This window comes from Rutidosis leptorrhynchoides, chromosome 11 (assembly GCF_046630445.1).
Source record: "Rutidosis leptorrhynchoides isolate AG116_Rl617_1_P2 chromosome 11, CSIRO_AGI_Rlap_v1, whole genome shotgun sequence".
In the NCBI taxonomy this organism is placed as follows: domain Eukaryota; kingdom Viridiplantae; phylum Streptophyta; class Magnoliopsida; order Asterales; family Asteraceae; genus Rutidosis; species Rutidosis leptorrhynchoides.
Window position 1 is genome coordinate 293191452 of NC_092343.1, and position 14343 is coordinate 293205794.

The 14343-nt window shown below is 37.4% G+C and overlaps 1 protein-coding gene and 1 non-coding gene across 2 annotated transcripts; one reads left to right on the plus strand and one right to left on the minus strand.

Annotated features, from left to right (window-relative positions):
• Positions 1 to 9035: 9035 nt before the first annotated feature.
• TRNAK-UUU (transfer RNA lysine (anticodon UUU)) lies at positions 9036 to 9115 on the minus strand. The gene has a single exon. It is a non-coding gene; the product is annotated as a tRNA-Lys (tRNA).
• A 1090-nt stretch (positions 9116 to 10205) lies between these two features.
• Positions 10206 to 11441, plus strand: LOC139874264 (probable glucan endo-1,3-beta-glucosidase A6). The gene is made up of 2 exons (XM_071861720.1): positions 10206 to 10296; positions 10402 to 11441. The coding sequence occupies exons 1-2, from the start codon at positions 10206 to 10208 to the stop codon at positions 11439 to 11441; spliced, it is 1131 nt and encodes a 376-aa protein (XP_071717821.1).
• The last annotated feature ends 2902 nt before the right edge of the window (positions 11442 to 14343 follow it).

Sequence of the window (14343 nt, forward strand, 5' to 3'; positions counted from 1 at the left end):
TGTTAAGACTTGATTAATTGAAATATGTTTCATATAGACAATTGACCACCCAAGTTGACCGGTGATTCACGAACGTTAAAACTTGTAAAAACTATACGATGACATATATATGGTTATATATATAGTTAACATGTTTTTATTATAAGTATGTATCTCATTAGGTATTTTAACAATGAGTTATATACATAAAAATGAGACTATTAATTTAAGAAACTCGAAAACGATATATATAACGATTATCGTTATAACAACATCTTACTAGGTACATATGAATCATATTAAGATATTGATACACTTGGTTAATTATGTTAAATGATAAGTAAATATATTATTAAGTGTATTAACAATGAAATACATATGTAAAAATAAGACTACTAACTTAATGATTTCGAAACGAGACATATATGTAACGATTATCGTTGTAACGACATTTAACTGTATATACATCATAATGAGATATATTATATATCATAATATCATGATAATATAACAATTTAATATCTCATTTGTTATAATAAACAATGGGTTAACAACATTCAACAAGATCGTTAACCTAAAGGTTTCAAAACAATATTTACATGTAACGACTAACGATGACTTAACGACTCAGTTAAAATGTATATACATGTAGTGTTTTAATATGTATTCATACACTTTTGAAAGACTTCAAGACACTTATCAAAATACTTCTACTTAACAAAAATGCTTACAATTACATCCTCGTTCAGTTTCATCAACAATTCTACTCGTATGCACCCGTATTCGTACTCGTACAATACACAGCTTTTAGATGTATGTACTATTGGTATATACACTCCAATGATCAGCTCTTAGCAGCCCTTGTGAGTCACCTAACACATGTGGGAACCATCATTTGGCAACTAGCATGAAATATCTCATAAAATTACAAAAATATGAGTAATCATTCATGACTTATTTACATGAAAACAAAATTACATATCCTTTATATCTAATCCATACACCAACGACCAAAAACACCTACAAACACTTTCATTCTTCAATTTTCTTCATCTAATTGATCTCTCTCAAGTTCTATCTTCAAGTTCTAAGTGTTCTTCATAAATTTCAAAAGTTCTAGTTTCATAAAATCAAGAATACTTTCAAGTTTGCTAGCTCACTTCCAATCTTGTAAGGTGATCATCCAACCTCAAGAAATCTTTGTTTCCTACAGTAGGTTATCATTCTAATACAAGGTAATAATCATATTCAAACTTTGGTTCAATTTCTATAACTATAACAATCTTATTTCAAGTGATGATCTTACTTGAACTTGTTTTCGTGTCATGATTCTGCTTCAAGAACTTCGAGCCATCCAAGGATCCATTGAAGCTAGATCCACTTTTATCTTTTCCAGTAGGTTTATCCAAGGAACTTAAGGTAGTAATGATGTTCATAACATCATTCGATTCATACATATAAAGCTATCTTATTCGAAGGTTTAAACTTGTAATCACTAGAACATAGTTTAGTTAATTCTAAACTTGTTCGCAAATAAAAGTTAATCCTTCTAACTTGACTTTTAAAATCAACTAAACACATGTTCTATATCTATATGATATGCTAACTTAATGATTTAAAACCTGGAAACACGAAAAACACCGTAAAACCGGATTTACGCCGTCGTAGTAACACCGCGGGCTGTTTTGGGTTAGTTAATTAAAAACTATGATAAACTTTGATTTAAAAGTTGTTATTCTGAGAAAATGATTTTTATTATGAACATGAAACTATATCCAAAAATTATGGTTAAACTCAAAGTGGAAGTATGTTTTCTAAAATGGTCATCTAGACGTCGTTCTTTCGACTGAAATGACTACCTTTACAAAAACGACTTGTAACTTATTTTTCCGACTATAAACCTATACTTTTTCTGTTTAGATTCATAAAATAGAGTTCAATATGAAACCATAGCAATTTGATTCACTCAAAACGGATTTAAAATGAAGAAGTTATGGGTAAAACAAGATTGGATAATTTTTCTCATTTTAGCTACGTGAAAATTGGTAACAAATATATTCCAACCATAACTTAATCAACTTGTATTGTATATTATGTAATCTTGAGATACCATAGACACGTATACAATGTTTCGACCTATCATGTCGACACATCTATATATATTTCGGAACAACCATAGACACTCTATATGTGAATGTTGGAGTTAGCTATACAGGGTTGAGGTTGATTCCAAAATATATATAGTTTGAGTTGTGATCAATACTGAGATACGTATACACTGGGTCGTGGATTGATTCAAGATAATATTTATCGATTTATTTCTGTACATCTAACTGTGGACAACTAGTTGTAGGTTACTAACGAGGACAGCTGACTTAATAAACTTAAAACATCAAAATATATTAAAAGTGTTGTAAATATATTTTGAACATACTTTGATATATATGTATATATTGTTATAGGTTCGTGAATCAACCAGTGGCCAAGTCTTACTTCCCGACGAAGTAAAAATCTGTGAAAGTGAGTTATAGTCCCACTTTTAAAATCTAATATTTTTGGGATGAGAATACATGCAGGTTTTATAAATGATTTACAAAATAGACACAAGTACGTGAAACTACATTCTATGGTTGAATTATCGAAATCGAATATGCCCCTTTTTATTAAGTCTGGTAATCTAAGAATTAGGGAACAGACACCCTAATTGACGCGAATCCTAAAGATAGATCTATTGGGCTTAACAAACCCCATCCAAAGTACCGGATGCTTTAGTACTTCGAAATTTATATCATATCCGAAGGGTGTCCCGGAATGATGGGGATATTCTTATATATGCATCTTGTTAATGTCGGTTACCAGGTGTTCACCATATGAATGATTTTTATCTCTATGTATGGGATGTGTATTGAAATATGAAATCTTGTGGTCTATTATTATGATTTGATATATATAGGTTAAACCTATAACTCACCAACATTTTTGTTGACGTTTTAAGCATGCTTATTCTCAGGTGATTATTAAGAGCTTCCGCTGTCGCATACTTAAATAAGGACGAGATTTGGAGTCCATGCTTGTATGATATTGTGTAAAAACTGCATTCAAGAAACTTATTTTGTTGTAACATATTTGTATTGTAAACCATTATGTAATGGTCGTGTGTAAACAGGATATTTTAGATTATCATTATTTGATAATCTACGTAAAGCTTTTTAAAACCTTTATCTATGAAATAAAGGTTATGGTTTGTTTTAAAAATGAATGCAGTCTTTGAAAAATGTCTCATATAGAGGTCAAAACCTCGCAACGAAATCAATTAATATGGAACGTTTTTAGTCAATAAGAACGGGACATTTCAACTGAGAGCAGAAGAAACCTTAAGCAACTGTATACCTTATCAAAGCTGACATTCTCATTCGCGATTACACCTTGAGCAGTAATAAATCCTCCTTCACTACCAGCAAAAGAAACCGGTCCACCATCCACTGTTTTCACATTAGAAAGTAAGGACAAGTTCCCTGTCATGTGCCTGGACGCCCCACTATCAACAATTCATGTACTGCAGCGTGGATTGTAGGCGACCTGCACATTAAAGTAAGAGGATTAGTTAGAAAGGGCAACCCATGCCCTAATGGCAGTGGGTTTCCCGTCAATGCCAACAACTGGCAATTCCACCCATTGTCCCTTGGATCCCGAAGGACCTGCAGGACCTTGAACACCCTTCACCTCGGATTTTGGTTTCCAAACTTTGTTTCTAGGCAATGGTTTCCTATAATAATCGTTAGTTTGAAAAACCTTTGAATCATTTGTTTTTACATTTGATTTAAGCACAGGAGAAGATGATCTTCTATAAAAAGAACGATTTGGGCTAAGATCAATCGTCCTGCGGGGTGTCTGTCGAAAGGGTCCACAATTCACAGCCCTGTGTCCCAGCCTCCCACATTTGAAACAGTTAACATTATCAAAGTCATTATAATTAAACAACCTGCGTCTAATCGGTGAAAACTGTCTCCTATGAGGTTCAGTATGTTGTCTAGTCATAGGGGGTGTCAAAACCTATTTTTCAACAGTCTGACGCCGACTAGGCGGAACATACTTGGACACTTTATCAGAATTAGAACTCTCACCTTTAGGTGATTGTTCTACCTTAGGATCACTAACCTGCTGTTTTCCTGAACTGCTTTCTTTAACAAACTTAATAGGAGTAGACAAAGTGGTCCTTTTCTTACTCTGTTTGGGCCTATCCACACTCTTTGCCGGAGTTTTAAGACTCTCACTCCTATTCTTACTGTGTTTTAGATTCTTAAGAATAGTAACTGACTTGGTCACTGGCACAAAAGGTTTGCTATCTTTCTCAGTGTCTATGTCAGTATCAGACTCGGTCTCATAAACAACCTCTGGAGGGTTCCTTGATTCAACTACCTTACTAGCACTCACAACTGGGGTCTCCTTAGGTTTACCATAGGGTGGTTCCACTACTGGTTCTTTACTCTTCTCTACGGGCTTATTAACATACTCACCCATCAGTGGTGGAGCAACCTCAGAATATCCCAGACCCTCCCTTTTTGGATGGTTAAAAGTCTGAGTCACATACGACATCCTCTGCTAGTTATCTATCCTAGCTTTCTCAGACTCATACTTTAACTTAAAAGAGTCCTTTTCAGCCTTAAGAGTCTCTATTTGCCCCAAATACATTGTAATCACCTTTTCGTCATCTCTAATAGTTTATTTCATGTGACCTATTTGGTTCTCTAGAGACTTAATCACCTCAACATATTCTTTCTGTTTGTTAAGGTAGAAAAGGGCATCCTCATAGTTCTTTTTGTTGGTCTGATTTTCTAAGCTTAGGTTCTTAAGGTCAATCCTAAGTTTGGGGCAGGTCTCACAAGTAACAGATATCTCGTTTAATTTAGAGATAATACATTCAAGTCTTTCAATTTCCTGTTCATAACCAAAGCAATTAGAACATTTAGAAATTGAATCAGCACATACCTTATCGTTACTGGAAGTATTAGCCATAAAAGCATAGTCATTCCTTCCATCCTGTGATTCTGCATCTGACTCTGATTCGGACTCCGAGCTTGTGCTATCCGAATAATCAGCTTCATAACCTTCCTTACCATCACTTTTGTCTGAACTAACCGGACTCTGAATCGTCACAACTTTCTCATCACCACTCTGAAGATCACGGTTGAGCAAGCGACCTAACTCTTCTCTGAACCAAGTACCCTCGTGAAAAATTTTACCTTCTTCTTCATCGGATGGATCAATAGTAAACTCAATGTCTGACAAATCCCTGGCTTTACGGAACTTATCATACAGCTGTTCCTTAACCCTCTTTCTGAAACACCATTTCATAAGCTCCTCAGCTCTCTTCAACCTTGCATCACACTTGCACACATAGCATGTGCAGTCTGAATTATCTTTACCCTTACAACCTGCTTTTCTTCTGACTACTCTTTCTTCCTCAATTTCAGCAGCACTCTTACCCACAAACACTACATTTTCTTTCTGAGCATCAACTGGAATGGACCAGTCACAAACTTCATCAGGATATATTGTGGAACCAGTTAATGCTTTAGGTTGAGCAGACCCCGATGATTCCTTCTCAACTATCACATGTTGTGGAGTGACTGAGATGGTTGTACTAAGAAAAGGATCATGATAACCAGTCTTTGGTGGTCTCGTACATGTTTTCTTGAAGTGACTAAGTTCATCACAGTTGTAACATCTAACCTTCGCCATGTCAAAACCAAACTTAGAATCTCGATTCAAACTCAAAGATCGTTGACCTGTTCTCTTTAAGTACTTCCTTGCACGCCTAACAATGCTACCCATACAGTACAGAATGTCCATCCTCTCTAGCTCATCTTCATCGATCTGATCATAGTCTTCATTCTCAAGATGATTGTTAAGTACCTGCCCACTGATCATATCGTTGTATGAGTTAACAATGATAGCTGCTAAAGCCATGTCCTCCTGAATTGACTCGATAGATCTTTTCCTGATATTGTCAGTTTGAAACACAGGACTCTGAGTCTGAGTCTGAGTCTGAGGCGAAGTCTGAGTCTGAGTCTGCTGAGTTAGAACATCCTCAATCATCTTAATTGTAGAGTTCTGTAATTTGGCATTAAAGTAACCAGACTGAGACTGTGGTGCAGACATTTGATTAGCTTTAGCTGTTATGTAAGCAGTCTGCAATGGAGCATGACCAGAAGGTGAAGCACCAGATGTAACATTTGCTGCTAGAGTACCAAGCCTTTTTCTTTTCGCTTCAACTTGAATATCCTTCTCCATTAACTTAGACGTAAACGCAGTCAATGTCAAAGGACGACCAGAAGTAATATATAGGTTTTGGATCTTCTCTACCTCATAATCCAACTTCTCAAGTAGACCAAGTGCCAACACTTTTACCGCCTTATCATCCTTCACCTCGATCCCATAATCTGCCATTTCGGCAACCAATAACCTGTACCTTTCCAAAGTCTGACTTAAAGTTTCTGTTGGAAGAGCTGCGAACACCTTCCACTCATCCTTCAACACTTTACCCTTAGTTGCTCTATACGTAGCAGTACCTTCAGTTGCGGATTGAAGAGCCAGCCAAAGAGTATAGCACGTCTTATTTCTGTTCTTAAACTGACCAAAGATTTCCTTAGACAAAGCTTGTGTTAACTGAGCATAACATCGACACTCAAGATTATACTGTTCGCGTTCTGCAGGACTAAAATCTTGAGTCTCTTTAGGTTCACCGTCAGCTCCACATGGCCACACATAAGGTGTCTCAATACACTCCCAAAGTCTAGAGTCTTGACCATTTAGATAAATCACAAACCTAACTTTCCATTCTAAAAAGTCCTTCAAATTCTCAAGTCTAGGAACTTTATTGTTAGATCCCTATTCACTTTCGTTTAATAATAGTCTTTGAAGTCCTGGTGCAATAACAAGTGCACTGTATTCGTTTGTTAACTTCTCGTTTGTGTCAGACATTATTAACTGATTAAGTGATTAATTATGGATTAATTAAATGATTCTGGATTAAAAGAGGATCGGCCGATGGACTGAGACGATCGGTCGGAGGTCTGAGACAATCGGTCGATGGTCGATGGACAAACGGTCGATGGTCAAGACAAACGGTTCTAGGTTATAACAAATTGTCCTCCGGTTCAACTCTAGACGATCGGTCGATTGTGATGGACTGTCGGTCGAGGGTCAAGACAGTCGGTCGATGGTCAATGACGATCGGCCGAGGGTAGTTCTTACGTATCTGGGCAGAAAAAACTAGGGTTTTTGGCAAAAACTCCAATTTTGATCGAATCTGACGTTCTAGACTCAAACAAAACCTATGAAAACTTCACAAAAACACTTCCAAACAAGAAGACACTCGAAAACACAGGATTTGAACGTAAAAATTTCAACTTTTTTATTAAAACCCGTTTTGACACAAACCCTAAAACACAAAAATCAAAAATTCGACTCAAAAACGTATGGATCAGCAACACAACGCTCTGATACCACTTTGTAGACGATGATTGGACCTTAGATCAAACGTTTAACCTATTATAATGGCGGAAACACTAAATAGGGCGAGTCGAATACTTTGTAGACTAACGGGATCGAATTAACCAATGAAAAATTGATAAACACGACGCCTAAGACCTTGTATTCGGTTGGGGATGGATTAGGGACGATAAACAGCAAGTAATACGACGGCTAGAGGGTTTGTGGTGTGTAACCTAACACAATACCACGAAACCCGTATATATAGTAAATACAGCGACCATCGGCCGGTGGTCGGGGACCTTCGGCCGATGGAGAGAGTCCCTCGACCGATGGTCACTACCATCGGTCGATGGTCTGAGCAGCCAACCAACTACTCTTGACCTATTCACGACATTATACTATTACAAATACCAAGTATAAGTGTCCACGTTCATATATGACTGAATAATAACGTACATTACAAATAGAACATAAAATGTAATAGAACTCGGGATTAATGCACCAACAAAAAACTGATGATAATTGGGGCAAAATGAATTGGTGAAAAAAAACGCAAGTTAGTTTGAAAAATTAAAACCCCTAGTGATGAAAAATTGAAAGAGATGAGCTGAATTCATGAAATTTCCTTTGTTAAACAGTTCATTTTATAATGTAGAACGAATCAGAGTGCACTTTATTTGCAAATCAGATGAGTTTCGTACGTTTTTTCACCCCCGTCTTCAATCTCTCGCTCATCATCAGTATTTTAATTTTGATCTTTTTGGACTTGGTTTACGCGTAACTAGGACCGGTCGGACACGGATTAATTATTGGGCTTAATAAAGATATTTGACCCAATAGGTTTGAAGTAGGGGATTATCACCAAAAAGCCCATTTTTTTACCATATTTGCGTGAGAGCCCAAAACAAAATGTTTTACAATTTGCCCTCGTAATGATACGCATATCCGCATGACTATGCGGATAGCGCATCCAAGACATTAAACCACAGAAATTGCCACGTAAGGCATGTGGCACGGGTGTAGCCGCACGCAGTGCGCCTATACCATCTGTTACGAGTATCGTCTAACTTGCACAAGGGTCCGGTATGTTCTAGAAGAATATATGATATATTTAATTCGGATTCTGTTCCTTAAATAACGAGAATTGGTTAGGGACGAGATTGCATTTAATTCGGTAAGGGATTCTATCGAAACCCTAATTTATGAGACTATAAATACATAGCTCATAAACCCTAAAAACAACAACACACGATTACTCGTTTACTCATACGTAAACAAGAGTATACAAATCTCTATCGTACGAACAAAGCTTCTTACGATCGTTAAAGACTTTCAGGTATGTATTGAACTATAAAACCTTCATGTCTTTGGACCACTCAACCTCGTATGCTAAGTTGCTGGTGGACTCTCAAATCGGCCACCCTGTCGGGATCGAAGCGATACCGATGTGGGTTATCCACGACTAAGCGTCGGAGGTTCGAATATTGATAGTCCTTAAACCCTACTATTGCACTCAAGCGTAGGTGCACCTTGACCTCGTGAAAATATGCTTGATCATTTGGCGCCATCCGTGGGACTCGAACCCACGACCACGTGGTTAAAAGCCACGTGCTCTACCAACTGAGCAAGACTCCTTGCCCCTACTTGGGAGCAATGAGCAAGACTCCTTGCTCCTGGAAGCAAGGGAGTAAGAGGCACCTTGCGTCCTTGCTTCCACCTGAGAGCAATGGAGCAAGAGGCCCCTTGCGTCCTTGCTCCTAGGTGGAAGCAAGGGAAGCAAGAGGCATCTTGCGTCCTTGCTTCCACCAGGGAGCAAGGGAGCAAGAGACACAATGGGTCCTTACTTCCACCTCGGAACAAGGAAGCAAGAGGCACTTTGTGTCCTTGTTTCCACCTCGGAGCAAGGAGAAAGCTGTTTTGCTCCTTGCTCCCAGGTGAAACCAAGGTCGCAAGGACGCAAGGTGCAAGGGAGCAAAAGGCACTTTGCTTCTTGCGAGGGCAAATTGACAATTTTTTTATTTTGTAGACTCTCACGCAAAAAAGGTAAAAAAAAAACAAATGGGGTTTTTGGTAATAATTCAGTAGATTGGATCATTGGAATCATTGGATAAGACCCAGATAGATATGGAAAGGATCAAATAGACCAATTTAAAGATTTAGGTTTGAATTGACAGGCTTAAGATAAAGCAACTACGGAGTATAATACTTACTTTTATAAGTCACATTTTAAAACGGCCCAATTTTATTCGTTTTTCTTCACATTTCGGTTTTTCTAAAGATCACCAAACAGAATTTTGTATTTTTTTTTTATTTTTTTTACTTGTAGTACGTCTTGCATTACTCTTCAAAATAGCAATTCCTCATAAAATATAACACAAAACATATACTCGTAACTAATTAACAACTACTATCACCTACCAAGTAAATGAACTACTTATATGGAACCTACAAATTAACATAAAGTGACCAAAACATACTTAAACTAAGTTATTAAAGTAATCAAAAAATGTTTTCAGATAAAAAACAAATCAACACAATTAAGGTGATTCATAACCTTTACCTTGCTCACCTTCATTTATAATATGATTTCTAAATCAAAATCACAAAGATCATTGGCACCTTTAGAACCACACCATTAAGAAGTTGAACAATCTTTCTTTTAATATTATCATCATGTATATAATCTTACACAATCCTAGCTTCACATACCACCTTAAGGAGAATTATATATGATGTTTGTGTTCTTTGATATGAAGAACCACAAAGTCACCAAAATGGCTTTTGTCTTTCTCTCTTTCTTCTGCCTCATTGGTTTCTCAAGTACTTATTTTCTTACACAAATTTGAACAATAAACAATGTTCTTCAAAAATGTCTTTTTCACCATAATCTTAACTAACTTATTCTTGTTGTTGTTGTTGTTTAAGGAGCCGTGGTCTCGAATAGGATGGGTATAAGCTACGGGCGCTTAGGAAACAATCTACCAACACCAGCCCGATCAATCGAACTTCTCCAAACCTTAAACGCAGGTCGGGTCAAACTCTACGATGCTGACCATGAAGTACTCAATCATCTATCCGGGAAACCAATCGACGTTGCAATCACAGTTGCAAACGACGAAATATCAGGAATCGCTGCAAATCAACATCTCGCAGACCAATGGGTATACGAACATATCATCGCTCATTACCCTAATACAAGAATTCGTTACGTTCTTGTTGGTAACGAGGTTTTAAGCACAATTAGTACGGCACAAGATTTACAAATTGCGCGTGATCTTGTACCCGCTATGAGAAGAATAAGGAACACAATAAAAGCGCAAGGGATAAAAAACATTAAGGTTACAACCCCTTTAGCTATGGACATGATGGAAACAATGTTTCCACCTTCGAACGCAAGTTTCAGAACCGAAATACATGACTTAATGTTACCGTTATTAAAGTACATAAACGGAACAAAATCATACATTTTTTTGGATATTTATCCTTATTTAGCGTGGTCCGAAAGCCAAAGAGATAATCAAACTGCTATAAATCTTGATTACGCTCTGCTCAAAAGTGGGATTAATCAAACGTATACGGATCCAAATAGTGGATTCGTATACAACGATCTTTTGGATCAAATGCTTGATTCGGTGGTGTACGCGATGGCTAAATTGGGATACAATGACGTGTTGCTTGCGATTGCTGAAACGGGCTGGCCACATGCGGGTGACGCAAATGAATTCGGTGCAAATAAAGAAAACGCAGCTGAATATAACAATAATCTTATAAAGAAAATGTCTACGGTTCCTGCAGTAGGAACACCAGCCCGGCCCGGTGAGGTTATACCAACTTTTATATTTTCGATGTTTGATGAAAACCAAAAATACGGGCCCGCGACTGAACGACACTGGGGGTTGCTAAATCCTGATGGGAGCCCTGTTTATCAGGTGAACATAACCGGACAAGGTGCACCATCTGATTAATACTTAAGTGTAGGAGATATAAACATCTCAAGATATAATTAAGAAAAATAATGTGGTAATAGTATATTTGATATATAGTTAAGACACTTCTTGGACTTTGTTAATTTGTTGATCAATATTTATCATGATTATTGAAAGTCATTCATAGAAATGTAGAAATGTTGTTGGTCTTTGTTAAAGATTCCAGAAAGACTTATTTTGAGCAAGATTTATTCGAAATGAATTAATATTAGCCGCCAATTCTCGAACTAAATCCTTAAAACCATTGATGCAAGCTTGCCGTTCAAAAAAAAAAAAAAAAAAGACTCGTATTTCTTAGACCACTCCCAACCATGACGTACTTCCTCCTCAGGACACACCGCCACGTCAGCTTTCTCTCTCCATTTATTTTTCACTTCCTCTCCATCACACACCACTACCAACCATGACATTCTTCCTCCCCATCACATGGCCCCACATTTTTTTATTAATATTTATTACTATTATTATTATTATTAATATTATTTTTATGTCAATTATATTTTTTTGAACAACACATTTTAATAAATTAAAAGGTTACGGTTACATTTTTTTGAAATTAAGAAGACATAAATTAAAATACAATATAAGAACATATAAATTAAACAAATAAAACACTACTCGTCATCTTCGCCGTCGGATTGAAACGCGTTTTGATAAATTTTTTGGATCTTATTTTTGGCTCTCATCACCAACGCGTGTTGTTCGGGAGTCATGTCGGGTGCACAAGGTTGTGTAAGAAACGTTAAACTATCCAACATGGTACGCCTCTTGGTTTCAATGTATATTTTTTTCATGGTTAACCTTGTAGCATTTGCGATTTCGATTAACGTTTGGCGGGCTTCCTCGGACGATAAACGTGAGGCCGCATCAGATGAACCCGAACTCCTATGAGTCTTGGAACTTGCACGACCCGGCGAACGACGTAAAGGTTCTTCATGGAAATTCGGAGCACTTTGATTCCCGGCTCCACCACTCGGACACGCGGCTCCACCACTCGGACCACTTTCATTCGCGGGTCCATCACTCGGTAACTCCATCGGAGTATGTTTTTTGTTCACGACTCCTTCGTATGTTAAAAATTTCGGACATTCTTTGAGAACTTTCCACGCATCCTCGTATAAGAAGTAACGACCCACTTGATCCTTAAACGCACGTCGAGCATGTGACATGATATCGGCTTCGTTTTGGCAACTTTGCCAAAAATTTTCAAGCTTCGAGTAAATTCCGATATATAACTTGATATCTTTGGACATTTTGGTCCATTTTCCCGTAATTTGATCCATTCGACGTTGTTCCTGAACTTGCTCATTGTAAACTCTTTGGATCGTCCCGCAAAATGAGTCTTTTGTTTGATTAGTTCCCACCACCATATTTTCCAAAACTTGCATCCACACCGTTGCCAAAATCCTACTTTCGTCGTCCGACCACGGACTTTTTTTGCAAATTACTTTCTTTCCTTTTCCTTTACGACTTCTCCCAACACGTTCTTCGTTTTGACTAACTTCAAATTCATCGGGTTGAGTTTCTTGAACCTCTTCGATTTGTTCTTCTTCGGATTCATTTTCGGAAGGAATTTGAGTAGGTACTCGAATTTGATTTTCTTGAAAACTAGGTTGTCGAATGACATGTTGTTGGATGACTTGTTGTTGAGGAACAATTTGTTGGACGTTAGGAAATTGTTGTTGAGGACGGTAGTTGGAATATTGAGGTGTAGAAACAAAAGCGGGTGAACGTGAAGCATAAGATGCGAACCCCAATCCTTGATTCGGGTTAGAAGATGAACCGGTAGGTGAGTTATACATTTGTGATTCAAGTAGCGTTTGGAAAAAATCATTACTTTGTTGTGTGTAGAACGGCTCGGTCGTTACATTTTGATTGTTCTTGGATGATTTGAATGATTTTTTAGGCATTTTTTTTGAGTTGGAAATGGGAATAATGGTTTTAGTTGGAAGTAAAAGAGTGTTTGTATGTTTATTTGGTATAATATATTGGGTGTTTAGTATAATATATTGGGTGTTTATATAGAAAAAAGAAAAGCAAAAAAACAAAAAAAAAAAAAAGAAAAAAAAAGGCCGTTGGTAGCCAACGGCTACCTGTTTCTGTTTCTGATTTACTCTTTCTGAGTTTAAAGCAAAAAAACAAAAAAAAAAGCCGTTGCCCGCCCTCGAAACTGTGATACATATGATTTAATCGAGAACGGAACCAGGAAAGAGATTGGAGGGCGGCCGAGGGCGGCTGGAATGCCATCGGCGCCCTCAAGGGCGGCGGAGGAGTGGGCTGAGGGCGGTTCCCGTTCTCGAACCGTTGGGAGTGGTCTTATGCAAATAGATGAAAAAATTACACTAGTAGTTGCATCTGTTTATGGACACAATCATATACAGACAGGTACTGGTTGCCCAATTTGTTGCAGTTACTCATTGTACAGACCATATAGTCTAAAAAGATATAAGTTATAGTAACATCCAAGTGGACGATGGTTAGTCATTCACAATTTTGATTTTTTTTTTAAAGAAGGTTCTTTTTTTTAGCGAAAAACGAATTATTATAAATAAAGAAAAATAGATCCAATGATCTAGGGCGTTACATGAATTGTTACATTGACAGATATGAATCTGTTTGACTTTACCCTATTACAATCACATTAGTACAACAATAATCTAGAAAAAACCCCGATACAACCACAATTTATGAAGATGCTGATGCTTCCTTGAGGTAACCGGCGTCTAGACCACCGAATCCTGAAAAAAGTCATCACCTAAATCGAAGTCAGCATCGGCGAACACCAATCCACGAGCCCATCCACCAAACCGCATCAACCCCAAACAAATAACACTGAACCCAAATCGCTCGCCGGGCAACCCAAGAACACCCACCTCGAGAC